General features: G+C 31.6%; 2 protein-coding genes and 1 long non-coding RNA gene across 5 annotated transcripts; 2 read left to right on the top strand and 1 right to left on the bottom strand.

Moving 5' to 3' along the window:
• Positions 1 to 1,412: 1,412 nt before the first annotated feature.
• LOC107773065 (peptidyl-prolyl cis-trans isomerase FKBP53) lies at positions 1,413 to 6,727 on the top strand. 2 transcript variants are annotated; one of them, XM_075252013.1, is made up of 11 exons: positions 1,413 to 1,554; positions 1,671 to 1,744; positions 2,955 to 3,190; positions 3,319 to 3,467; positions 4,409 to 4,775; positions 4,972 to 5,157; positions 5,398 to 5,617; positions 5,804 to 5,894; positions 5,973 to 6,014; positions 6,110 to 6,158; positions 6,418 to 6,727. In XM_075252013.1, exons 1-11 carry the CDS (start codon positions 1,542 to 1,544, stop codon positions 6,497 to 6,499), a joined length of 1,509 nt encoding a protein of 502 aa, XP_075108114.1. In that variant the 5' UTR covers positions 1,413 to 1,541; the 3' UTR covers positions 6,500 to 6,727. The 2 variants fall into 2 exon arrangements, with proteins under 2 accessions (XP_075108114.1, XP_075108113.1); XM_075252012.1 differs by having other exon boundaries at positions 4,969 to 5,157.
• A 6,443-nt stretch (positions 6,728 to 13,170) lies between these two features.
• Positions 13,171 to 16,861, top strand: LOC107773777 (AT-hook motif nuclear-localized protein 1). Of its 2 annotated transcripts, XM_075252010.1 has the most exons (5): positions 13,171 to 13,556; positions 13,741 to 13,818; positions 15,477 to 15,608; positions 16,042 to 16,203; positions 16,438 to 16,861. In XM_075252010.1, the coding sequence occupies exons 3-5, from the start codon at positions 15,486 to 15,488 to the stop codon at positions 16,672 to 16,674; spliced, it is 522 nt and encodes a 173-aa protein (XP_075108111.1). In that variant the 5' UTR covers positions 13,171 to 13,556; positions 13,741 to 13,818; positions 15,477 to 15,485; the 3' UTR covers positions 16,675 to 16,861. The 2 variants fall into 2 exon arrangements, with proteins under 2 accessions (XP_075108111.1, XP_075108110.1); XM_075252009.1 differs by lacking the exon at positions 13,741 to 13,818 and having other exon boundaries at positions 13,175 to 13,556.
• A 2,830-nt stretch (positions 16,862 to 19,691) lies between these two features.
• Positions 19,692 to 25,590, bottom strand: LOC142180325 (uncharacterized). The gene is made up of 3 exons (XR_012708795.1): positions 25,452 to 25,590; positions 22,930 to 22,997; positions 19,692 to 19,831 (listed from the first exon to the last, which is right to left on the bottom strand). It is a non-coding gene; the product is annotated as an uncharacterized LOC142180325 (long non-coding RNA).
• Positions 25,591 to 26,790: the final 1,200 nt, after the last annotated feature.

Raw genomic sequence — 26,790 nt, 5'->3', positions numbered from 1 at the left:
AAACATGCTGAAGTTATTTAGTTCATTTACTAAAGTTTCAGACTAAACATGCTTAAGTTTTTTAGTTCATTTGCTAAAATTTCAGACTAAACATGTTTAAGTTATTTAGTTCATTTGCTAAAATTTTAGACTAAACATGCTTAAGTTATTTAGTTCATTTGCTAAAACTTTAGACTAAACATGCTTAAGTTATTTAGTTCATTTGCTAAAACTTCAGACTAAACATGTTTAAGTTTTTTAGTTCATTTGCTAAAACTTCAGACTAAACATGCTAAAGTTATTTAGTTCATTTGCTAAAACTTCAGACTAAACATGCTTAAGTTTTTGTCTTGCAGTATGTAATTTTCTAATGAGTTTTTGCTAATGCATGCTGAAGTTATTAAGTTCATTTGCTAAAACTTCAGACTAAACATGCTTAAGTTATTTAGTTCATTTCCTAAAATTTCAGACTAAACATGCTTAAGTTATTTAGTTCATTTACTAAAACTTCAGACTAAACATACTTAAGTTTTTTTAGTTCATTTGCTAAAATTTCATACTAAACATGCTTAAGTTATTTAGTTCATTTGCTAAAACTTTAGACTAAACATGCTTACGTTACTTAGTTCGTTTGCTAAAACTTCAGACTAAACATGCTTAAATTTTTTTTAGTTCATTTGCTAAAACTTCAGTCTAAACATGCTGAAGTTATTTAGTTCATTTGCTAACACTTCAGACTAAACATGCTTAAGTTTTTATCTTGCAGTAAGTAATTTTCTAATGAGTTTTTGGTAATGCATGCTGAAGTTATTTTGTTCATTTGCTAAAACTTCAGACTAAACATGCTTAAGTTTTTGTCTTGCGGTATGTAATTTTCTAATGAGCTTTTGCTAATGCATGCTGAAATTATTTAGTTTATTTGCTAAAATTTCATACCAAAACATGCTGAAGTTTTGTCATGCAGTCTACAGTTTTGTAATGAGTTTTATCCGAAACTTCAATCTAAACAAGCTAAAGTTTTTTAGTTCATTTGCTAAAACTTCAGACTAAACATGCTTAAGTTTTTGTCTTGCAGTATGTAATTTTTTAATTAGTTTTTTCTAATGCATGCTGAAGTTATTTAGTTCATTTGCTACAACTTCATACCAAAACATGCTGAAGTTTTGCCTTGCAGTCTATAGTTTTGTCAATAGTCTTTTATTAAAGAAGGGCAAAATCGTTTTTTTAAAATTTTTTTAACAAAAAAATAGATAAGGATGCAAACGGAAAAATAAAATGGATATAAGTTAAAAGGGCGCGACCAAACATGACGCCCATGCAATTTTTACGTTGTTTGGACCTCAAAAGTTCCGATCATTTGAATATTTGGTCAAAATTAGAAAAAGGCCCAAAATAAAAATTAGACTGGTACTTCTAGAAACTTCCATCTGTATCGCAAAAAAAGGCTCAACTTCAGTCAGTATCCAAAAGGCCCATAAATACTTCATATTTAGTGATGGCGACCAAACGGTCTATTGTTTAGGGTTTTAGAGAAACCCTGCAGCTCCAGTTCTCCTTTTGCAATGGCGTTTTGGGGTCAGTATGAGTCTTCCTATTATTTTCATATATGAATTCCAATTTTGAACAGAAGAAACGAAATGCATTAATCATATAAATTTATAAGTCTCATTTTCTTTTGTGTCTGCTTCCAGGAGTTGAATTGAAGCCTGGTAAACCATTCACTCATAACTTTGAAAGAGAGCGTGGAAGACTTCATGTATCTCAGGTTTGTTTCAATAGTTTAAACACTCGCTTTCCCCATACGATGTTCATGTGACTAATTGTATTTTCATTTGAACTATTCTAGTATTTAGAAGTGATATAATTTGGATAAACGGCAATACCTATATATCAGTCCCAAACAAGTTGGAGTCGGTTATATGAATTTTCATTGACCATGTTACTCCGTACAAACTCATCTCATACTAATATTATACAAAATAAAAAGTACTAGAAGTTCTTTATATTTTCTACCGACATCTAAATCTCTGAAAGGCTAACTAACTACTAGAAAAGCATAGGACGTAAAGAAAAAGTGATAACATGACTAAAATCTTTCTTCAACTAATCGCTAAGTTTGCATTGTCCCAAGAGATTGTAGGTCCTCGGAGCAACTTCCTAGGTCTCTAAGTTGATAGAATTTACATATTGTTGGAATTTTATATTCTTGTTATTTACTTATGTTTTTCGTCGATGTGATTGAAGTGCTTAGAGTTACGAAATGGTGGTATTGATGCTTGTCACATATTGGGTTATTGATATCTTGTTTTGTCAGAATACATGGGAATTTTATCAAATAAAGAATTAGTATCCTGAAAAGGTTTTTTTTCTTTCTCCGGATATACTCTCAACTTTCTCTACTATCCTATCAACATGTCAGTCAATATCAGTAGTGGAGGAAGAAGAGTAGTACCCTTTTTTCAGTTAGTCTTAATAGTTTAATAATTCACCTAGTGATATCAATCCTTTAGGTTTTCGGTCATAAAATTTGGTCGAATTATGTTTTAGTGTACAAAGCATAATCCTAACTTTTTTCCTAACACTAGATCCTCCTTTCCTAGATCTTTGTTATTACTTGGCCATTTGCTTTCTTTGTCATATTACGTTGTTGTTACTATTATTTGTTTATTGCTCCCTTTTCTGTTCATGAGCCGAGTTTCCACCGGAAACAGCCTCTCTACCCTCGGGTAAGATCTGCTTACGCACTAGTCTCCTCAAACCCCACTTGTGGGATTTCACTGGGTTTGTTGTTGTTGTTGTACTAAATTCGGAACGGAGCATTAAGCTTTATTGGTGTATAAACAAAGATGAGATTGCTCATCTAGAAATATGTGGAAGTTATCTTTGGTGTCCCATGTCCATTTGCACTTGTTTAAGGCACATTATTTTTCCTTCTCATTATTATGCTTATGTCATTTGTTTTCTGAATGATTCAGGCAACATTAGGCACTGGCTCAACAAACAAAAAAAGCATCGTTCAATGTATAGTAGGTGATAAGAAGCCGATTTACTTGTGTTCCTTACTGCCAGAAAAACTGGAGACATGCCCATTGAATCTCGAGTTTGAGGAGGAGGAAGAAGTTACCTTTTCAGTTGTTGGTTCTCACAATGTTCATCTCTCTGGTTTCTTTTATGGAGAGAGTGAGGATTGCTGTGGAAATGAATATGGATCGTATCCTCTAGATGCTATTTTTTTATTCAGCTTTAATTTTACGATTTTGATTTATGGAATTACGTAAAAGAATCTGTTTTGTTGAAGGCTTGAGTCTATTTTATGCATTCCTTGACATTGGTGTAAAGTGATCTTTATGAGGATGCTGCTGCTGAGACTGATAGCGAGTCTGATGATTCAATCGAATTTGAGTATGACACAGAAAATGAAGATGAGGATGACTCAACTGATGATGATTTTAGCATGTATCCACCTTCACCTATTCCCATCAGTGGAGGTAACTTTGCTTAATACTTTTTTCTTTGGGTCTTGAAGGAAACTGCCAATGGTGTATGTTAAAGTTACAAAGTAAAGATATAGCTAACTTTTTGAAGTGTTTGAACTTTTAGTAGTATAATATAGAGAAATGTTATAGAGTGGTTTAAAAGATAAGGTTCGCCTTAAATCATTACAACCACCCTTTAACACGAAGTCTGGTATTTAAGTGGGCGCAGAGTAGAGGAGCAGGCCCATACTTCCTCAAGTTTTGAACGTGTGGGCCAACTAGGGTTAGGCTAGCTAATTCACAGGCCATTCTTATCAAAGAGAAAAAGAAAAATATTTTTCTTTCAGTTGGTGGAACTATTTCAGGACTTGATAAAAATGAAACTATGTTTTGTTTCTAGGTTGTTCCTTAGCAAAAGAAAATCACTGTCAGGGGACTGATAGAAAGAAAACAAAATCTGTTGGAGGAAGAATTTAATTTCTAGGACATGTTCTTTGTCAATATTAATTTTTTTATGACTTCTGTAAGCATGATGTTTGGCAAAGATGTTGCACCTATAACTCAAATAGTTAATTCATGTGATTAAGAATGAGGATTTGTTCAGATAACATGTTATCATAGTTGAATATTTTTCTGTTGCTCCCATGACCATGTCCACCTTTCCACCCAAAAAGTTGAAAACTTGGCTTTCCATTATGGAATTGGTTCTTTACTGAACATTGATAATGAGTAGTAATAAATGTTCATACCATTGATTCCTCGAGTGAGTATGTATATCTGATCTTGAATATATATGAAGTGTATTTAGGGAACTGCTGACATGTTAAGGACCTTATATGACAGAACAGTTGTATTGCGAAGTTTAGTCTATTAGCCTATTTTGATTATGCATTGTGAAATGCATATTTCCTTGTATTTTAAAATGCCTTACATTTTGTTTGCATTTTGAAAAGTGAGAATTGAAGAGATAGTGGAGGATGAAAAGCCTAAAGATGAAAATGCTAAATCCAAAAGACCAAAGAAGAAGAAAAATCAGTCAAATGGGACTGATGACACAGAGAACTCTGAGCGCCAAATAGTTGCCAAGAGTAATACTGGCAGTCCTTTGCTGGAGAGTGAAGATGAGGATGGCTTCCCGATATCTGCTCCCAATGAAACCAAAGCTAAATTAGTGAGATCAAAATTAAAATCAGATGGAACTAAAGATCAGGATACCCACGAGGAAGTATTGAATGAGAAGGCAAGAGATAATGTTGATGAGAGGAAAGGCGTAAAAAAAAGAGGTCGTGGTGATACTAGCAAAGTCAATGATAGTCAAAGGTGAGAAGCATTTTACTTTAGTGTGTATTGTGAATTTTGAATTTAGCATGCGGCTATATTTCTTAATTGGTGAAGACCAAATTCTTAATGGTGCCTTTGTATGTACGATATTCTATCTTCTCGATCTCAGTGATTAACCCTACCTTTCGTGATTTATTTTAGTGATAGTTCTGTTTTCTACTTATCCTAAAAGCAGAGGAGACAATGTGGTGCTGGAAAACAACGCTAAGCAAAATAAAAAGAATAAGAAGAAAAAGGTAATGGATGAGGAGGAGTTGACTCGTGAAAATGGATCAAACAACAATTCAGAGCATGCAGAGGCTAATGATGAGCCAGTTCCAGTAGGTAAAACCGAAGATCGTCAGAGGTCAACTGATGAAAAGTAAGTTCTGATCTATTGTAGTCTAGAATAGAAAAGAATAAGGTTAATGACTGATATGCTTCGTGAGGAATCTGGATTGTTATTTGCATAACTAAAGGCGCCATCTAGCTTAAAGTTTTATCCAATTACACGTTCTTCTAGATTCTGGCCAGCTTCCATGTGCTCTGACTGTTATCTTTTATCAAACTCTATTGCTTTTACTAGTAAGAAGTCTTATTTTTCCACTAAAACTTGTTCCAGGGATACTGAGAAAAAGAAGAAAAAGAAAAAGAACAAGAAAAATCAACAGGATGGAAAAGCAGATACAGAGGTTGAACAAGATAAAAAGAATGAATCACAGGAGGTGGAGGGAAATGAAGAGACTAAGCCTTCTCAATTGAGGACCTATGGAAATGGATTGGTCATAGAGGAGTTGGCAATGGGCAAGCCGGATGGGAAAAGAGCTTTCCCAGGAAGTAAGGTATAGTTTTCTTTTTTTGACTCTGTGTGATCAATTGTTCTCTCACTCTGCCGTGGAAAGGAATGAAATCTTGTTAGTCACAATTAAGTCAATCAGGATTTAAAGTTTCTCAATCTTTGAGTTCTCTTCGATGAACTTTGTATGGAGCACACTTGTTATTAATAATGACTTTCTGCCACTGAATAGGTTGGTGTACGCTATATCGGCAAGCTGAAGAAGAATGGCAAAATATTCGATTCCAACATTGGGCAAAGAACACCTTTTGAATTCCGTTTAGGTATTATATTTTATAGTATTTAAAGAAGACGGCCTCTATTTATTGTGCTGTGTTAAGCTTGCATTTTTGTGCTTGCAGGTATTGGTCAAGTTATCAAGGGTTGGGACGTCGGTGTAAATGGTAATTAACATGATAAGTAAACCTGATCATTTCGCTAATTCATTGTTACATTTCCTGTGTTGAGTACTAAGATTTTATCTAAATCTGACTGCCAGGCATGCGCATTGGGGACAAAAGAAGACTTACAATTCCACCAGCCATGGGGTATGTCATTTAAGTTTGTATTCTATTAGCAAATTCTGTATAATCTCCATTTATCATTAGTTCACGAGCATGAAAACCTTCAACATGGCCCTAATTAGGGCATTGACTAAAGTTTCCCTTGCTTGGGGGAGAAAAGTGCATCAGTTGAGTAAAGAAATCCAGAACCAATTTAATCCTTTTCTAAGCAATTTACCTTGTTTCTGTCTATAGACATCCTTTGAATTGCTGTTGCCTAATGAGCACCTTTCTTTTGTTACAGGTATGGATCTAAAGGTGCTGGTGGCGCCATACCACCCAATTCATGGTTGGTATTTGATGTTGAGCTACTAAGTGTAAAATGATTGTGCCTTTGCATGGTGGAGATTACCTGATTTTTCCATTCGCAGAATCCCAAAATTGTTGTTGTGGCCTTGCTCTTTAAGCAAAAACAAGTTAGCTTCACTTACTAAAAGAAAGTGTACAAATTATACAAATAGAGCATGGATGCCAATTTTGTAACAGGGCTGAATTTCAGACTCCTGTCCAAATTTTGAACTTAAAATGATTTATAGACCTGTTTGTTGTCCAGAGCATTTTCTGTTTGATGACCAGAAGCCTTCAATGGTCGTGTTTTGCTTGTGCATATTTGATAATATCTGGTCATTTAGTAAGGTTTGAGTTCTTGCACTATTCATATTTTCTGGTTCAATCAGAAAAGTGAGAAAGTGAAGTTGGATTGCTTCTCGATACTCTTCATTTCGTGCAAGATTGGAGAAATCAATGATTATTTAAGAATATTTCTTTTATATAGTTGAGTTTCATTCTCTGCAGCAGATTCTATATTATATGTCTGTGTCTAGTTTGAATTAAGCTATAGAGCAAGTTCCATTAAAGATCTCAAACTTATAAGAACTATGCAATTTCCTCAAAAAAAACTTTTACATGTGAGGCCACTGTATTTGGGTTTTTCTTTAAACAGTAGTTTATTCCATTGTCTAGCAATTTAGCGCCAAGGATAAGGCTTTCGGTATCTGCTTTTACTGAAACTTTTGGACCAATAGCTCTACTAGTTATTGAATTTTATGATGAAGTTATGGTTAATCTAAATCCATGTATGTTTTTGACAGTACTAGTAATTCAGATTAGAAAACTCTGAAGGCTGAAGTCCTTTGCTATTTTTGTCATATTAACTCCTCTGTAGACTAAGATATTTACTTGTCCCTGAATATAGTTAGTTACCTTTACATTTATACCAGTTCAACAAGATACTATAAGGTTTAGGTGCAAATGATACTCTTTTCCTGTTAATTACACTCTTAATCTAGCATTAATCTTGAAACATTTACTACAATTTGTCAAATTTCTGTGAGAATTTGTCAAAACATTTACTATCATACTTGTTGATTGTAGACTTTTGAATTGAAAAGACCCCCTTTTAGCATAAAAAAGCGCCAGTTACATCGACTTTATTGTATGCGTTTACAGAATTTGTTCTTTTCTTTTACCTTTTTCTGCTTTTCTTCACATATTATTAGAGTAGATGTCAGTCGTGAATGGAGAAGACAAGAAGATTTAGGGTCCGTTTGGAAAGCCACTAGGTAATTGGAATTGGTATAATTATTAGGGTAGTAATTACGATAATCTGTTTGTTTGTCATAATATAATTACAGGGTAATTACAAGTGTACTGTTTGATTGCACAAGTGTAATTACACAGTTAAATCAAATTTTAAATATAAAATTAATTATTAAAAATTAAAAGTTAGGATTTATCAAATATATGCCTTTATAAATGATATTAACTTTGACATTTAAGATACATATTATTTCTTGAAAATATATTAATTACTAATCATATATTTTGTAACTAATATTGTAAAAATAATTGACATATTTTTCAAATTAATAATATTTTACTTTAATTAATTATAAAAACTAAAAGTGCATATTTTGCAAGAACATCATGGTTGTATGTTTTATAAATATAATGTCATAACATTACTCAAATATTTTACGAAAAAATAATCTATCAATTTTATAATGACATGCAATCTGACTTAATAAGCCAAGTTTATAATGACTCATTATTTCTAATATTAGGAGGTATAGTTTTAAAACTAGAATAATAGCACAATTATTCTAGATGAAGAAAATAAAGAAAAATAAAAAATATGAGCAGCTTTATAAAATCACAAAAAATAAATGATGAAAAATGAGAATATTATTTAAATATTAAAAAGTAATCTATCATTTTAACATAGTTAAGTTTGCATATAACCTCATCCAATAACAAAACTTTAGTGACATGCTCATTATAAGTCAAATTTGTGGATGAATTATTCTTTTAAGATTACGAGGTATAATTTTTTCAGAAAAATTAGAATAATAATATATCTAAGTGTAATAATAAAATAAAAAAATAATTAAGAAAGAAACAAAATATGAGAAATTATGTAGAAACGCGTGAAGTAAAGGTTGGGAAATGAGAAATAAGAAAATAAAAGATAAAAAATATAAAAAGAATAATTTGAAAAAAAATTTAAAAAAAAAAATTTAAAAAGAAAAAGAGAATATAAATAAAAAGTAAATTAAAAAGAAAAGAAAAGAGATTCAGAAAATAACCTTGTAACTACACCATGTAATTATCAGCAATTTTCAGCCCCTACCTGAGAATTGAAGAGTGTAATTACACTCCCTCAATTACACCTGTTACATGATGATCAAGTAATTACTTGGCCAGACAAATATGTCAAAACTGTGGATTATACTCAATTACATCAAATCCAATTATAAAGTGGTTTTCCATACAGGCCCTTAAAAGAATATTTTTTGTAGGTTTTGAAAAGTTGAATCTTACTGATGTAAGTGATAGCAACCATTGGACTACGAATACTTGCCACGCATTCTAACAACAACAATAATGTTGTTATCGCTTTTCTTTTCTTTTCTTTTTGTGTTTTGTAGGAAAGGTGCTTGTATATCTGCATAAGAGTTCGGGTCGCTTTGAACCCGACAAGTAGGAGTATAGTCAAAACCTAAATTACTATTACATGCCGAAGTAATAATCTATATATATATAGATTATACTAGTATACCACTCGCGCGATGCGCGAAAAATATAAATCATGTTGTGTGATCTAATTTGTTTGACCATATTATTTCATATTGCTTGAATTAAACTTTATTTTTCTTTTTCTTATCCAATGAAACATGACCAATAAGAAAATTAGATGAAATTAGAAAAAGATTCATATAATCATCGAATAACTTTTCAGTTCCTCACTTTTTTTTATTACATAATCACACACACACACACACACACACACACACACACACACACACACACACACACACACACACACACACACACACACACACACACACACACACACACACACACACACATATATATATATATATATATATATATATATATATATATATATATATATATATATATATATATATATATATATATACTAAAACTTTTTCTTGAAACGTTTTTTCTGTTGTACATTTTCATTTGAATTCATCAAAAATATAAATTAATTTTTTCTTTATTAGTTATAAATCTACCATTTTTTTTAAATAATTGGTATTTTTGTATTATATGCCTAGTTCCTCACTTTTTTTTATTACATAATCTACTATATTTATACACACACACACACACACACACACACACACACACACACACACACACACACACACACACACACACACACACACACACACACACACACACACACACACACACATATATATATATATATATATATATATATATATATATATATATATATATATATATATATATTCTTTTTTTTTCTTACTCCTAAAACTTTTTCTTGAAATGTTTTTTCTGTTGTACATTTTCATTTGAATTCATCAAAAATATAAATTAATTTTTTCTTTATTAGTTATAAATCTACCATTTTTTTTAAATAATTGGTATTTTTGTATTATATGCCTAGTTCCTCACTTTTTTTTTATTACATAATCTACTATATTTAGTAATACTTTATTTGTTATTATGACGTTACTTGTCTTAATATTTCTGTTAATTATCTCTTTTTAACACACACACACACACACACACACACACACACACACACATATATATATATATATATATATATATATATATATTCTTTTTTTTTCTTACTCCTAAAACTTTTTCTTGAAACGTTTTTTCTGTTGTACATTTTCATTTGAATTCATCAAAAATATAAATTAATTTTTTCTTTATTAGTTATAAATCTACCATATTTTTTTAAATAATTGGTATTTTTGTATTATATGCCTAGAAATTAAGTTTTACTTCTCATTTGACGTCTTATTACAATTTTAATAAGATTTAATTATTAAAATTAATTATCTTTTAACACTATGCTTTATTGCTTGATATTCTTTCATTACCTAATATTTTTGAATTTTGACTTTATCTATTAAGATTTAAGTTATGTGATATTTTAGATATGTATGATTTTTGTCATTATAACTCAAAAACGCTTTCTGATTTGAAATTCTAATACATATTATCATTATATATTTAATACCATTTTTTCTTCTTTTGTTTCTTTACCGTTATTAATTTATTTGTTGCTCACTATGATTGCACTATCATGTGAATTTTTTATTAGTTTGTTTTTAGATTTGATGTCCTTGCTTATTACCTTCTTTAATATAACATAGATAATATATATTTCCTACTCCTAACAAAGTTGATTATTAATTTAATACTCCTTTACTTGAAATTCATTCATTGTTCTGTATCTTTTTATTTTTTATTTTTGACTTTATCTATATACAAAATCTCGAAATGATATAATCTAATAAGAATATTAAAGATTTTGTATTTTAGCTTTTAATTCTTTTTAGCATTCCAAATTATCTATACAAATCTATAATATAGATATAGATTAAAATTTGTCATAAAATCTACTTAAATTTAGCCTTTAAAGTGCGAAGTAGCAGTTTCTCTCTATGACACTTGACTTGGCCTCATGCTTCACTATCACTCTTTTAATATAATATATGAAGTTAAATTATGTGTGGGTAACTTCCAAATAAATAATATAAAGGTTTCAAAGTAAATAATTTTAATATATAAAAATAGTTATTTCCATAAAAAATATAATTAAGTATATTTAAAATTTAATAATTAAATTATATAAAATTTATTATTTTCATGATATGCAGTGGGATAAATTGACATTTGTTTAGTTTTTTTTTTTTATTTTAAAATAATTTAAAGCTCCAACTTTGTCATTATAACTCAAAAACGCTTTCTGATTTGAAATTCTAATACATATTATCATTTTATATTTCATACCATTTTTTCTTCTTTTGTTTCTTTATCGTTATTGATTTATTTGTTGCTCACTATGATTGCACTATCATGTGAATTTTTTATTAGTTTGTTTTTAGATTTAATGACCTTGCTTATTACCTCCTTTAATATAACATAGATAATATTGATTTCATACTCTTAACAACGTTGATTATTAATTTAATACTCCTTTACTTGGAATTCATTCATTGTTCTATATTTTTTTATTTTTTTTATTTTTGACTTTATCTATATACAAAATCTCGAAATGATATAATCTAATAAGAATATTAAAGATTGTGTATTTTAGCTTTTAATTTTTTTTAGCATTCCAAATTATCTATACAAATCTATAATATAGATATAGATTAAATTTTATCATAAAATCTAGTTAAATTTTACCCTTTAATGTGCGAAGTAGCATTTTCTCTATATGACACTTGACTTGACCTCATGCTTCACTATCACTCTTTTAATATAATATATGAAGTTATTATGTGTGGGTAACTTTCAAATAAAAAATATAATTATTTTGAATATATAAAAATTATTATTTTCGTAAAAAAATAATTAAGTATATTTAAAATTCAATAATTAAATTATATAAAATTTATTGTTTCACGATATGCAGTGGGATAAATTGACATTTTTTAGTTTTTTTTTTAAAATTTTAAAATAATTTAAAGGTTGGAGCTTAACTTTTTTATTGTTCACAATACTTCAATTTTCTAAATTTATCAATAATATCTTTGTGTATTATTTATTTGATTTATTTTATTTTTATAAATTAATTCAAAGTTAAAATATCCTAATATTATCTCTATTTTCATATAATCTAAATACTATCATATTTAAATTATAATTTTGATTTTTTTAAAAATATAAGCAGATAAGTAATTTTACTATTTTGTCATAATATCATTATATTTTTATTATTTTTGTATTATTTGCCATAAGCAAAAGAACTTTTATTTTATCTCAACTCAAATATTTCTGTCTATAAATTTAAAATAATATTTTTATCTTTAAATTCGAAATCAAACTATTTCCTGTATCAAAAAATATATTTGTAATATTTTTATAGATATAGACTACAATATTAGGAAGAAACTACTCCCCAATTTGAATTGGCAGTTTTTTTCTTCTTCTTATTTTCGTTTTTATTTTAGAATAATTTTAAAACTCCAAATCTATTAATTCAAAGAGAGTAACTAATTATTAACAACAAATCAATAATATTTTTATCTTTAAATTTGAAATCAAACTATTTCTTGTATCAAAAAATATATTTGTAATATTTTATAGATATAGACTACCATATTACGAAGAAATTGCTTTCCAATTTGAATTGGCAGTTTTTTTCTTCTTCTTATTTTCGTTTTTATTTTAGAATAATTTTAAAACTCCAAATCTATTAATTCAAAGAGAGTAACTAATTATTAACAACATATAATGCATAATTTAATTTTTTTAAAATTTAAATTCCAAAAAAAAACTAACTATTACCAAATATAACTAACTTTGTCATAAATTATCAAGTGGCCTAATATGAGGTTGCCTAGTGGCCTATCTATAATTGAGGGGCAACAGCGTGCTGATGTGGCTTGCCTTATTAACGAGGAATTACTTTTATCCTTTTTTTCCCATTTTTTGAGCTTTTCCACTTCTATTATCTCATTAAATAACAAAGCTCATAGAAACCGCCAGTTAAATGACAAACGAAACGTTTCTTCTTCCTTCATTGATAATGGTAACCCTTCACATCTGCAAAATTCTAGGCGTTCTACAGTCTACATTGCATATTGGATCCCATCTCTCATCCAACTTAACCTAATAAGTACCTAACAAATGCCTCAATTACTCCAGATTTTCTTATAAAACACTCTATAATGCTGATTCATTTTCGAAATAGATTTTCCTACTACTTCAACATCTCATCATTCTCTTCAAGAAATTCAACACAGAATACTACTTTGAAACGTAGAAGATCATAGATATAGGAGCAGTTGCAAAATTCAAAAACCTTTGTGACCTTGTCAAAAATATTATGACATCAGTTCCGTTGCATTGTCACTAGAGCAGTTCACGGTAAGGATTCAAATACAATGGCCAGTAGCTGTTCTTCTAATCCAAATTTTATGCAGCAAATTCTATAATCATTGACTCTCTTGATCGTTTTAATAATAGGAAAAAATGATTTTGGACTGTGTTTTAAGTACTTGCCGCTACCAAATTTTCAAGCTTCTGGTCATTTGGCCTCACTTTCTTGCAGATTCGATCACAAAGTGGAAGAGAGCATTTTGTTTTCAGTAATTGTAGGAAAAAATTCAACCACTATTATCATTAGTTGGTGATGTCTTCCTTCTCCCCTTTTTATTCTCCGTTAACCGTTAATCTACTTCTATCTAATTACTGTGCATATCGGATTTGTTCACCGAGTACTATCGGAATTTGTATCACTGAGACTGCTAATATAAACTTAAAAATTTGATAAGGTTTCGAAAGCAATAGTAGCTATATATCTTAAATAAATATTTTATGGGTAACATTCACGCATGCCTAATGTTTACACCAATTCAGTTAATATATACAATATGTTTCGTTACATAATCTGTTAACATTTAATTATATTAATCAGTACGATTTCTAAGATGGAAGTAGAGAAACAAATATTAATTTGGTGTTTCTTTTTTCGACCTTATTTTATTTGATTTTGTGATAAAGAGAATGGTGTTGTTTTGTGCCAAAGTTTCACCATGGAAGCAACAAGGTAGATAGGTGTTAGTTATGGTGGTAGGTGGCTCTGCCCCTACTGCTTCCATTGAGGTTTGTCCATCTTTTCATTTGGGTAATTCCATAAAAAAAATGATATTTCTGTAGTTTTGAATTTTCCTTAATTTATCAGTTGATCGTTTTTGTTTGGATTGTGAAATGGTCACAAATTCATGTTGTATGCCGAGGTGTACTCTCTCACTTTGTTCATCGAGTAGCTATTTTATCGCATAAATTATTTAGGTTACCATAAGAAATAAGCCTTGAGAGGTGTTTCAACGTTTGCGCTGCTTAATTTTGACAGTTATGACCGAAAAGCTTGAAACTTTATAGAAAGTGCAGAAATTTGAAGATTTTTTTAAAAAAATTTTAAACGGTTGAAATGTTGTTTGTATATACAAATTAGGACTCAAATACATTATGTGCTTATTTGCCAACTTTTTAAGTCTTTCTAATTATCAGTAAAAATGTCAACATTCTGCTATGAAATATTTATTCTGGTGCCACAGTGGTTGTATCAAGACAACTTTTTTTTTCTTTCAAGATTGTACCTGAAATCAAGTCTCTTTTGTGGTTTTCAAGAATGCAGTATTGAACATCTGAATATACGAAAGACAATGTTGGAATCTCGAATATGTGTGTAATAAACAATTTGATATTATTCAATGCTTATCATACCTGGGAAAACTGAAATACTAGATCTGGCAGAGCCAAAAGCTTATATTGCCCTTAGAACATTTATTGATGTCTATAGTCATAATTATCTAGAAATGATGTACTTGTTTATCGCAACCTAGTTGTGCACATGCACTGGTGCTGTGTTCTGGTAGATATATGTTAAAATATGTTCAAGGCATGAAATGTTTAAAGTTGTCACATAGAAATGAAGGGCCTCACCGTTTTTAGAAAGTACTAATATTTTTGGGATATACAAAGTAAATAGTAGGTCAAACAAAATGAGATGGAGGTTGTAATTGTCTGTCCAAATATTGGAGAGTTTATTCTTTCCAATTTGATTTTGGAGCTTGGTTATGCAGTCAATTGAGGGATGCATAAAAATTTCTTGTGCAGCTTGTCCGCCAGGTTAAAGTATGCATTTGATGAAACACGCCAAGTGCAGGACAAGTGCCATCTTACTGTTGGCAAACAATTGTTATAGCTGAAACTTCCTTCGCTGTTTGTACCTCTGTTAGAATATTTAAAATCCAATTTCGTTTGATTTCTTTGGTGTATTAGGATGTCAGCATGAAGATAATTTCATTTGCTCAACAAGAATCTAGAGCTATTTGTGTGCTGGCTGCAAATGGTGCAATTTCAAATGTTACACTTCATCAGACTAATTCTTCTGGTGGAACTTTGACCTACGAGGTGTGAGCCGTTTACTTCTACTATGCTGATTTGCATGTATGGATGCGCTTGATTTCTTTGCTGCAGCATATACATTTTTATAACACCCTTGGATGCTGATGTGTACCTTCAATCAGTTTACGGGGCTACTGCACCACATACATACCAAATGAATAAAACAAGGAAAAAATCAATATGTTGTTTGTTGTTTTGCCAAGGCACCCTGTTCTGTCTATGTTCTATTTTTGCCGTTGGAATATTTTTTTAAAAGTAATAGTTACATTTTACTTGTAAATTTAAAGCACGGACCTTCAACTCTTGAGGGAAGAAATGCCATTTTCTTTTCTACTATATGAATCGAAATACTTATTTCCCACTGGGAATGAAAGCAAGAACTATGATGGAATGTTCATCATTAGCATTTCTTCTTATCCAAATTATGATTTTGCTTCAGGGTCGTTTTGATATTCTCTCTCTAAGGGGATCATTTATGCCAAGTGATGATGGAGTAACAACAAGCAGATCTGGTGGACTGAGTGTCTCTCTTTCAGACCCTGATGGTCAGGTTATAGGAGGAGGACTTGCAGGCTTGTTGGTAGCCGCTAGCCTCGTTCAGGTTAGAATGGAACTACCCAGCTTTCTTAGCTCATTGCTATTCTTATCCCAACAAGTTGTTAGGCTAACAAGCAGTTTTGGGACTATTTATGATCTTTGGAATTTACGACAGTGGAGATGATTGACTGGCATTGCAACACAAAAAACATAATTGATCTCTCTTTTTTTTTGTGCGCAATATGCATCCATGTTAGTGAGCTTGCAAAACTAATCTGTAACATCTTGAGTGCATCAGGTTATTGTTGGTAGCTTTCCAGCCGGTCACCAGCTGGAGCAGAATCGAGAGAAGCAGTGGATCGAGCATGCAGCTGCTTTTGCTGCTATTCCTGCCCCTCCCATTTCTGAAGAACGCGCTAATGGAGCTTACTCTGGGCTAAGTCCCCATGTTGCTGCTTCTATTTCCTTTCCTGGGAACAACTCAATGTCAGGGATGCCTGGAGAGGAATCTAACCAGCAGAGCCCATCGTCCTGATTGGATCGGCTGTTGTATTTGTGGTACCTTATTGCTAAATTGTTAGCTTACTTGAAGCATAAACAGAAGGAATCCCACCGCGTGGGTTCTCAACTTATGGTGGAACACATTTTCTTTTCTTGAATATTATCAAACTCTCTACAAGATTGAAAGATGATAAATTTCTTATAGAAATGCAATACCAAACAAACTAGAGATCCCTATTGAAAAATAATGGAGGATGTGTTACTGGAGCAAATTCGGATCCTAAGCGAACATCCTTTGCCGGAAAATTATAATGCGTATATAGGTCAAATACTACTCTATATAATTATATATTATATTTTGAACATCCTTAATACAGTTGGGTGAGGTAGCCTAGGGATCTTGGGTGTTCAAATTGAGATGTTCATGGATCAGATCCATGTTTAAATATTTTTATTTGCCCATTTTGTTTCCCAAAACTATTTGGAAAAATGACACTGTATAGCCACTGTAAAAATAATAGCCGAAAAATATATAAAATTTGTATATTTTTTGTATATATATACATTCTGTATGTTATATATAAATTTTATCTACTTTTTCGGCTACCTATGTAAATAGTTTCCGACGCGGGCTAGAAGTGATAATACTCCAAACTATTTGGCAAACAAAACTATCCGTGTGGTTTATTTGACTCTTTTTTAATCTAATTTTGTTTTTTGATAAATAACTCTTATAACTTAAAAATTTATGTAAGAATAAACAACTGATTTTAAAAGTAATTTCTTAATTAAGAATTATTTCTTAGACAAATTTTATAGTTTAAAAGTCAAGCTTTATAAAAATTTATTCAACAAAAGCTCTCTACATAGTACAAACCCTCTCGATTATCTCTTTCCTTTAGTTTTATACTTACTTTTATTAATAAAGCTTTTGTTGTTGTCTTTTCTTTAATGTTAGTTTTGATTTATATAATTATAGTTCTTTTACAGGTATCTTTATTGTTTAGCTATATATTGCGTAGTTCTTTTGTTGTTTCTTTCCTTGTCATCTGTCATTTTATAGTCCCTTCCACTAGCCTTTTTTCTTTTTTCTCTATTTTCCTGCTATTGAATTTAAAATACATGGAGTTTGAGGTGGTGGAAAAAGATGCAAAGGAGTTCGTTCGAAAATGCGATGGATGCTAGAGGCATGTCCCGATGATTCATCAGGTAGGAGAGATGTTACATTCGGTATTGTCACCCCATCTTACAAAAAAATTTCACTTAAGGGAAGTTTTGTCCTGTTTTGTCTTAATAGTTTTTATTCCCCCGGTACAAAAACAACAATAAACCCAGTGTAATCTTATAAGTGGGGTCTGGAGAGGATAGTGTGTACGTAAACCTTACTCTCGCCTAAAAGGTAAAGAGTTTGTTTCCGATGGATCGTGTGATAAGGTATTTTTTAGTCAATGGTTGCTATCACTATACATCACTTTGATATTGTTGGTGCATACTTTTTGTTTAATTTCACAAACTCACACCAGCTTTCGGACAAATGGCCTTTCTACCATTCTCGTACACTCCTGTTGTTTTGGTTATTTCCCATTTGGATGTATTAGTAAAAGCCAATTTGAGACTTCTTTACAAGAAGTTTCTTGGTGGGTACATTCTTAAATTACAATCTTTCGTGAGAAAGAGAAGAACAAGAGTCACTTCTTATGAAACCCTTATAAAATTTCTAACTATATATTTGATCTCTACTCTTAACACATATTGCTATTAAGAATATAGGATAATAGGCCAACAACGATATTTTGTGGATTGAGAAGAATCTTTCTATTGTAATGGATGTTACGTAATTATAGTCTTTCTATCTATTTGATCCCCACACGAAACAAATTTTGTCGTTAAGCGTAAAGAACAAATTTTGCTGTTAAAGAGTACAGTTAGGCTTGGGTTACAACACATTTTGGCGGGTTGGATTACAACCCATTGTTTAGCCCGTTTTGACCTAACTCATCTTAATTCAAGTGAACTTTAGACAGAATTAGTCAATGACCCATTTAATGAGTCAACCCATCTTGACCAAATACAGCCCAAGTAAGTCTAATTCGGCAATAGGAAAAATAAAAGTAAATGATCTATATGAACAAGTTGAATGCATAGAAAGTGTAAAAATCAATTACGTTCTCCAGTGAGAAATTAATACTAATCCAATACTGAAGTTGCAAAAGTGAATAGTTGATGGACTCTACCTAGAATATGCCTCTTTGGCAAATAAAATTTGATAAATACCTTCTTAGGAGTAAAAGCAGAAGCTATTTTTGACAAGCTGACTTTTTTGAAAAGCACTTTTTAAAAAAAATATTTTTAAAAATAAGCTAATTTTTAAAGTTTGGCCCTAATAATATTTATAGCGCTTAAGTGAATGCAGATTGTTGATGAGGAGGTTAGGAGACCCACGCCTCGAACATAACCATTGGGAGCAAAATAGGATAGCAAACCTACTAGCTAAGGAAGGAACAAGAAAAAAGTTTTTTTATCATGTTATTGTAGATGTAACACTTGTGTTTGCCATGGACACTATCACCGCGGACAAATTAGGAACTACTTTTATTAGAAAAACTAGTAATTTTGTTCGCGCTTTGCGCGAGTAAGTTATAGTAAATTTATTTAAAAAATGACTACTTAAAATGATAAAATAAAGCTTATAAACAAATATCTGCAAATTTAAATAGAGGGAAGAGAAATAAAAAAAGTACTCAACTTTTGTTCATGGGAAACATTAACAGTCATACTTGTATGATTAGTTGTTTGAATAAAATATAAATAACGGATATAGAAATATTTACCTTCCTAAGATAACCATTTAAAATTTCAATAACATAACTTTATTCTTTCTAATAAATTGTAAATAATGTTAACTTTTCATCTTGGAATAAATCAAAATACACCGAATGCTAAAGTGAAGATACAAAAAATCTGGCAAATTCACAAAGGAAATAAACACTTGTATATAATCTTTCTTCCCTGAGAGTGAGTAACTTTATCTGGCGGTGAAGAGTATAAGACCATGGAAAAGACTCCATTTCAAAAAAACTATACTTCTAGAAGGTCGTTTTGCTATTCTTCTGCTCTTGAAATACATTTTTCGAGGGATTCTCCTCAGTGAATCAACCAACAATTTTCTAAGCAAGAACCGATATGCACAACTGAACAATAAAACCAAATTAGAGAAGCCAACTGCTCATGCATCGAACAGTTACTACAAAACTTTGAACGTGAATCATAGGAAACAAACTCTGAGGATTAGAAAAAAGGGTGCTCTGCGCGCGCGCGCGTTCTCTCTCTCTCACAGAGTACACTTTGCAAGGGATGACATAAACAATAGTTTGCAAGAAAGTAAAACAAATCAATTGAATAAAGTGTATATTTATACTGATAATTAGAAAGACTTAAAACTGAATGAAGCCATATGCAGCTCTCCTTTAACATTCAACATCGAAGAAAGAATAGAAACGATATAAATATTTCATAGCAGAATTGGTTTCAACACATGCTAAATAAAATAATTAGTGATATGTGGTTTTGCACTCAGCACTTCTTTATTAAAAACAGAAATAACCAGTAAGCACCAGCCACTTGTTAAAGACCTAAGAAAGATGTCTACATCCGGACATTGAGATATCTTCTTGTTGAAAATCAAACCATTCACATTTATATCATAGGCATTTGTTAAATGCAAATATGTATAATTGAGAAAGCAGAAAACTTATTGAGGAAAGCAGGTGAACTGAGCCATGTTAATTACTTATCCAGTTACAGTTCAAGTATATTTTATCAATTATATCGGATAGGAAGTAATAATCACAACAAGGAGTAACTGTTAAAACTACCTCTCCCTAACTCATTGACCTCTTTGACTTTCCTTTCCCGAAAAATCTACCTTTTGACAATTTTCTATCAGAAATCTAGGGCTGCCCAGCCTATGATGGCTTAAAAACCATGGTGATAATGTGCTTCATTTCATTCAGCAGTATAAAGCAGCATGAAACCAGCAAGAGGCTAAGTGCGCATGAATTGCAAGCAAAGCAAAAGGTGGCACATGCCCTAACAAAAAGGGCTAGTTCTTGATATACCAATAAATTCTCACCTTTGAAGAGATAACATAGAAACTCCTGCTTTAGTGGGAATAGAAATTCAAACAACAACAACAACCCAATATAATCCCACAAAGGGCAGCCCTGGTTCACTAAACTCCCGCTATGCGCCCGGGTTCGGAGAGGGCCGGACCACCAGGGTCTATGGTACGCAGCTTTACCCTACATTTCTGCAAGAGCCTGTTTTCACGGCTTCAGACCAAATTTCTCCTGGTCGGTCACATGGCAGCAACTTTACCAGTTATGCCAAGGCTCCCCTCAATAGATAATCATACCAGAAACTTTTTTAGATACAGAATAGAGTTATGACATGTATGTATCATTCTCTACGACATAAGCATCAGCCATAGATTTTTTATTTTTATTTTTGAGAATTAGCATCAGCCATATAATTAATCCTAGCACCCAAGGGTCTAGGCAACACACCTACTTTGATTCACATCATACAAATGAAGCTCTCAGTTGGTGAGGTGAGAAAAGAAAAGGAGGAGATGGAGAACAAAGAAGGAAGCCATTTTAAGCTTGTAAAAGGATCTTTTTTTTTTTAACAAGTAGCTGCGTTTAAACACAACAAAGGTTCAGGAAATGTTACTTCCTTCAGACCAAATTTCTCCTGGTCGGTCACATGGCAGCAACTTTACCAGTTATGCCAAGGCTCCCCTCAATAGATAATCATACCAGAAACTTTTTTAGATACAGAATAGAGTTATGACATGTATGTATCATTCTCTACGACATAAGCATCAGCCATAGATTTTTTATTTTTATTTTTGAGAATTAGCATCAGCCATATAATTAATCCTAGCACCCAAGGGTCTAGGCAACACACCTAATTTGATTCACATCATACAAATGAAGCTCTCAGTTGGTGAGGAGAGAAAAGAAAAGGAGGAGATGGAGAACAAAGAAGGAAGCCATTTTAAGCTTGTAAAAGGATTATTTTTTTTTAACAAGTAGCTGCGTTTAAACACAACAAAGCTTCAGGAAATGTTACTTCCTTCAGACCAAATTTCACCAAGCAGAATACCATACTTTATTCAAGTGCTTTAACCTGTTTCTCCTGAAAAGGATAAAAAAATTATATACCTCAAGTCCAAGTCAAATTCAGGAGTAATTTCTTACTGTTCACCAATATATCTTCTCTATTGTCTTCACTAGAAGGGTGTCATGTGTTCACTACTGGTCTGATGCCTTTGGCTGACTGACATATATAGCCAATATCCAATTTATATCCATATGGAAATTCTTTTTTGCTTAATATTCACCTTTTATAGTTTATTCCTTTTTGACTAGTCAAATTAGCTCCATTAGAGAAATTCGAACTTGACATACAGAATCATATATTTGATCAACGTGTCCGACCCATTATTCCTCTTCGTCCTTTATCTGATTTCCCGAGCACATATCACCAGCTAAGAGCCAGATTGAACCCACTTCCCAAATAGTATACCTAGAAGGGGATATGATCTTTCACTAGTTAGGTTAACTGTACCTTCAATTTCATTTACACCTATGTTGCTCAGCGGATGCAGGTATCCGATATGGGTGCGGATCTAGAGGTCAGATACTTCATCCCATAAATTTAGGATTGGGGTTACGGACTCGAGTGCGGATACGGATGATGTGATAGGGCCAATAAATGTATAGTACGACATATAAAGTATATATTCCGATTGATTAAAGTTATAGATCTAAAATTATTAAATTCTTTATAAACATCACACACCAAACCCAATCAATCTATACTTCCCAGTCATAGATGTAGACAAGTACCCAAGGTAAGTTGACCAAATCCAAGTATGGATTCCACATCCACACCCAAGTCATGTCGACACTGATGCGACAAGAATTTTGAAGAGTACAAGCAACATAAATTTACACCACTATTTGGCTGGATTAGGAAAGTCACAAGAAAACTTCGAGAAGCATTCCATAACATCAGATTAACCTCTTCTTGTATCCCTCCTCCAAAAATTTAATAATTATAGTCATAAATGAAAGAAACAGATAAGATTAGCCTCTCTATAACTCTAACGCACACCATCCTTTCATTCTTCAGGTCATAAATCAGGCATAACGGAGTATGAACATTTGAAATTCATTAATATTGGAGTATGAACATCGGAAAATCATTAATACATAAGGCTTACCTCGCCAACATTAACAATGATCACATGCGCGGTAAGATTTGCCCCGACAAAGTATTCCATCCTCTCACCTAAGGAAATAGAAAATTTAGTAATAGCCAAACAAAGTTAAACCTTCAAGACACAGAAAACTAAACTTTTTAGAATATAATATCAGCTTCGAACAAGTAAAATTGATAGGCAAGATAATTAGATTATATTTTTTTATAAGGTAAGGTAATAATTAGATAGTATTTTTTTATAAGGTAATAATAAGATAGTATTATTTTGACCGCCGAACACATAGAGACCAAATTTAACCAGTTTCCACGGGAAATTGGAGAAAACCATAAGCAATAAAGTTTCATAACGGTTCAGGTTCCGTATTTGTATTAAGAAATCCGTTGATATTATAATAACAGAGGGGAACCCAATTCAAAAATGTGCTGCTGGTTCTGTGGTAAGATTCGGTGCCCAAGTTCGTCTCATTCTTGTTGCCCACTTATGTGAGTTCGAATCTCCTCAAGGACAATCTACTTTTCCCTTTGTTTTTTCCTTTTTTTCCACAAAACTTTACAAAACACTCCTCAGTCCTACATCTACACTTTATTCTGTTTTTCTTTTTTGTGTGTGTGTTCTTAACTTTGATAAGCAAAACATAACAAATGACTAAAAGATATTTTATCAGTAGATGTAACTCTCTTATTGAAACTATATCAATAGATGTAATATAGTTGTCATATATAACCATGCTAGAGATGAAAGGCCTAAGTGAGTCTATTAGTACAGAGGTGGATCCAGAATTTGAAGTTATAATTATATTTTTTTATAAGGTAAGGTAATAATTAGATAGTATTTTTTTTATAAGGTAATAATAAGATAGTATTATTTTGACCGCAGAACACATAGAGACCAAATTTAACCAGTTTCCACGGGAAATTGGAGAAAACCATAAGCAATAAAGTTTCATAACGGTTCAGGTTCCGTATTTGTATTAAGAAATCCGTTGATATTATAATAACATTTAGATGGGAACCCAATTCAAAAATGTGCTGCTAGTTCTGTGGTAAGATTTGGTGCCCAAGTTCGTCTCATTCTTGTTGCCCACTTATGTGAGTTCGAATCTCCTCAAAGACAATCTACAACCCTTTGTTTTTTCCTTTTTTTCCACAAAACTTTACAAAACACTCCTCAGTCCTACATCTACACTTTATTCTGTTTTTCTTTTTTGTGTGTGTGTGTTCTTAACTTTGATAAGCAAAACATAACAAATGACTAAAAGTCAAACTATAAAAAGAACCAAATATCGGTGCTTATGTTGTATTTAAGTAGTTTGTTACTCTTTTAAATATATATGTTGAATATCGGTACTCTTTCCTTAGTCCGGTTATTATAATATATTAATTTGAGGTGGCTGTAGGAACTCATAAACTTCAAATTCTGGATCCACCTCTGTACTAATAGACTCACTTAGGCCTTTCATCTCTAGCATGGTTATATATGACAACTATATTACATCTATTGATATAGTTTCAATAAGAGAGTTACATCTACTGATAAAATATCTATGCGTAGATTTGTATTCTAGTTCCAGAATTTGATATAAAGCATAATCAACTGAGTTTTGTTACTCGCTTGCATTTATTCATGAGGACATATCTATAAATTTTGCATAATGATGATAACCTTTTTATCACTCTGAGAGAGTAAACTATCTTAACGCATTGCCGCTAGAAATAAACTTTAATCTTGTTGAAATCGAAAAGAATAAACGATCAGTGAGACGGTAAAAGAATATTACTCCATCTGAGTTTTATAGTATCATTAGCTTGTATAATTACTTCTATAATTATAACTGAATAAACTGATTCCAAGTTCAGTATTTCGTCTGTCATGAAAAAATATCAATATACCATGTCTATAATACGTCTCATGGGTCAGAACAATACAAATTCCGTCACTTTCCTGCCTTTTTAAAAATTATCAGCTTCTTCACTGTATGCACTTGGTTATTTGTTTAAAAATTATTGTCTGAAGATAGACATGCGTGGTGATTTCAGTTTAGAAGACAAAACAGCAAGTGGTCCAACTCTATTTGCTCAATGCATGAAACTGTTTCTACACCCCCCCCCCCCCCCCCCAAAAAAAAAAAAAAAAGAAGAAGAAGAAGAAAACTAGCAGCTTTAGATGCAAGAAAATATTCTCCCCTTTCACTATCTTCTTCAACATCATAAATGCCATCAAAGATCCTTCCTGATAATGTGGACCCAGTCTAACTCTAAGTTAGTAAATACTTACAACAACACAATCCAATAAACAAAACAGAAACAAACAGAAATAGAGCAAACATATCCACACCACTAGATCCAGCCCCATACTGTGAAACATCATTAATCAATAATCACAAATAAATATTCAACAGCATGAGCCAACGTTTAGAAAATTCTAAATCCGATTAACCGATCATCACTATCAAAATTCCATTCAAATTCTAAACAATAAAACAACTACGCCTCAGTCAGACACAAGTTGGGAGAAAATGTTACCTGGAGTTTCGACCTCAAACTTGTTCTTCTTCTTAAGAGAATCAACGGGGTGACTTCCATTGTTTTTCCAAGGTGAAAAATCTCCAGTAAGAGGAATTGAAGCTGATATTGGCATTGGTGACAATGCGACCGCGGCCACTTTACCATCTGGTCCATACTTCCTAGGTCTTCCCTTTTCTTCTTCTTCTCTTCTGTTGAAGTAGCTGCCACACTCACTGGTGTTGCTACTGTGGCTGCTACAACTGATCCACTAAACTCATTATTAAGTAATACTTTTAGGGCCACTCTGTAGCTTTCAGGAGCTTCAGAATTACCAACTCCTCCTTTCTCCTTCATTCATATACTCCACACTAGTACACTACTTAGTAAATAACCAAAAAACCCTTAAACCCCTGAAAACTCCAAAATGACTTTTAAGTCCCCCAAAACAACTAAAGATCAATTTTTTTTTCAATAACTCAAAACCTCAGAATTACAAGAGAATAAAAATACAATCTTTTTTCCAAATGCTATATATAACAAGTGAGTACCAAGAATCCGCAAATGCTAGGATCAGTTTTGTCTACAAAAAGATAATAATCTGACTCCGTCAAATTTCTGCAGTGGAAATCTAATGACTACTGATATTCTGAACTGTGGCATAAACTCTGCTACTGCAGAGGAAAGTACAGACAGCTTAAAATAAGAAACTATTTTTATGAAAATAGAAAGAAAATGTGTAAATTAATTGTGCTTTCACAATTTCTTTGAGGAGTTGGTGGAATTAGGGTTTTTGCAAGGAAAAAGGTGAAGGACGAAAAATATTTTGAAATTTAATTAAAATATGGGTAAAATAAGCAATACTATTGCAAAATTTAAAGTAGCATTAATTTGGATCAAGTAAATGGTTTGACGTCAGTTTTGGAAATTTAATATACGAAGCTTTTAAAAATGGCAAAGTTAAGTGAATTGAATTTAATATATGAAGCTTTTAAAAATAGCAAAGTTAAGTGAATTGAATGTAATATTTTAAAAAAAAATTGGGAAAGAAAATTCCGTTCACTTTTAAATTGCGGTTTGTTTAATTATTTAAAGCTGTAAAGTTAACGTTGGAGCAATACAAATTTTCCAATCTCAGACCCGGTCTTTGTCTTTTTAGGTGAATTATAATGTTGACCATTCCAAATATATTGACACCCTTTATTTTTGATAAATTATACTGCCACTGTGAAGTTTTTATCCTTGTTAAAGCAGAAAAGGCAGATCTAAAAAGGCAGGTCTTTTTAGGTGAATTAATGTTGACCATTCCAAATATATTGACACCCTTTATTTTTGATAAATTATACTGCCACTGTGAAGT

Source organism: Nicotiana tabacum, chromosome 4 (assembly GCF_000715075.1).
Source record: "Nicotiana tabacum cultivar K326 chromosome 4, ASM71507v2, whole genome shotgun sequence".
Taxonomy (NCBI): domain Eukaryota; kingdom Viridiplantae; phylum Streptophyta; class Magnoliopsida; order Solanales; family Solanaceae; genus Nicotiana; species Nicotiana tabacum.
The sequence above is the reverse complement of the archived record's forward strand: the minus strand, read 5'-3'. Positions and strand labels throughout refer to the sequence as shown.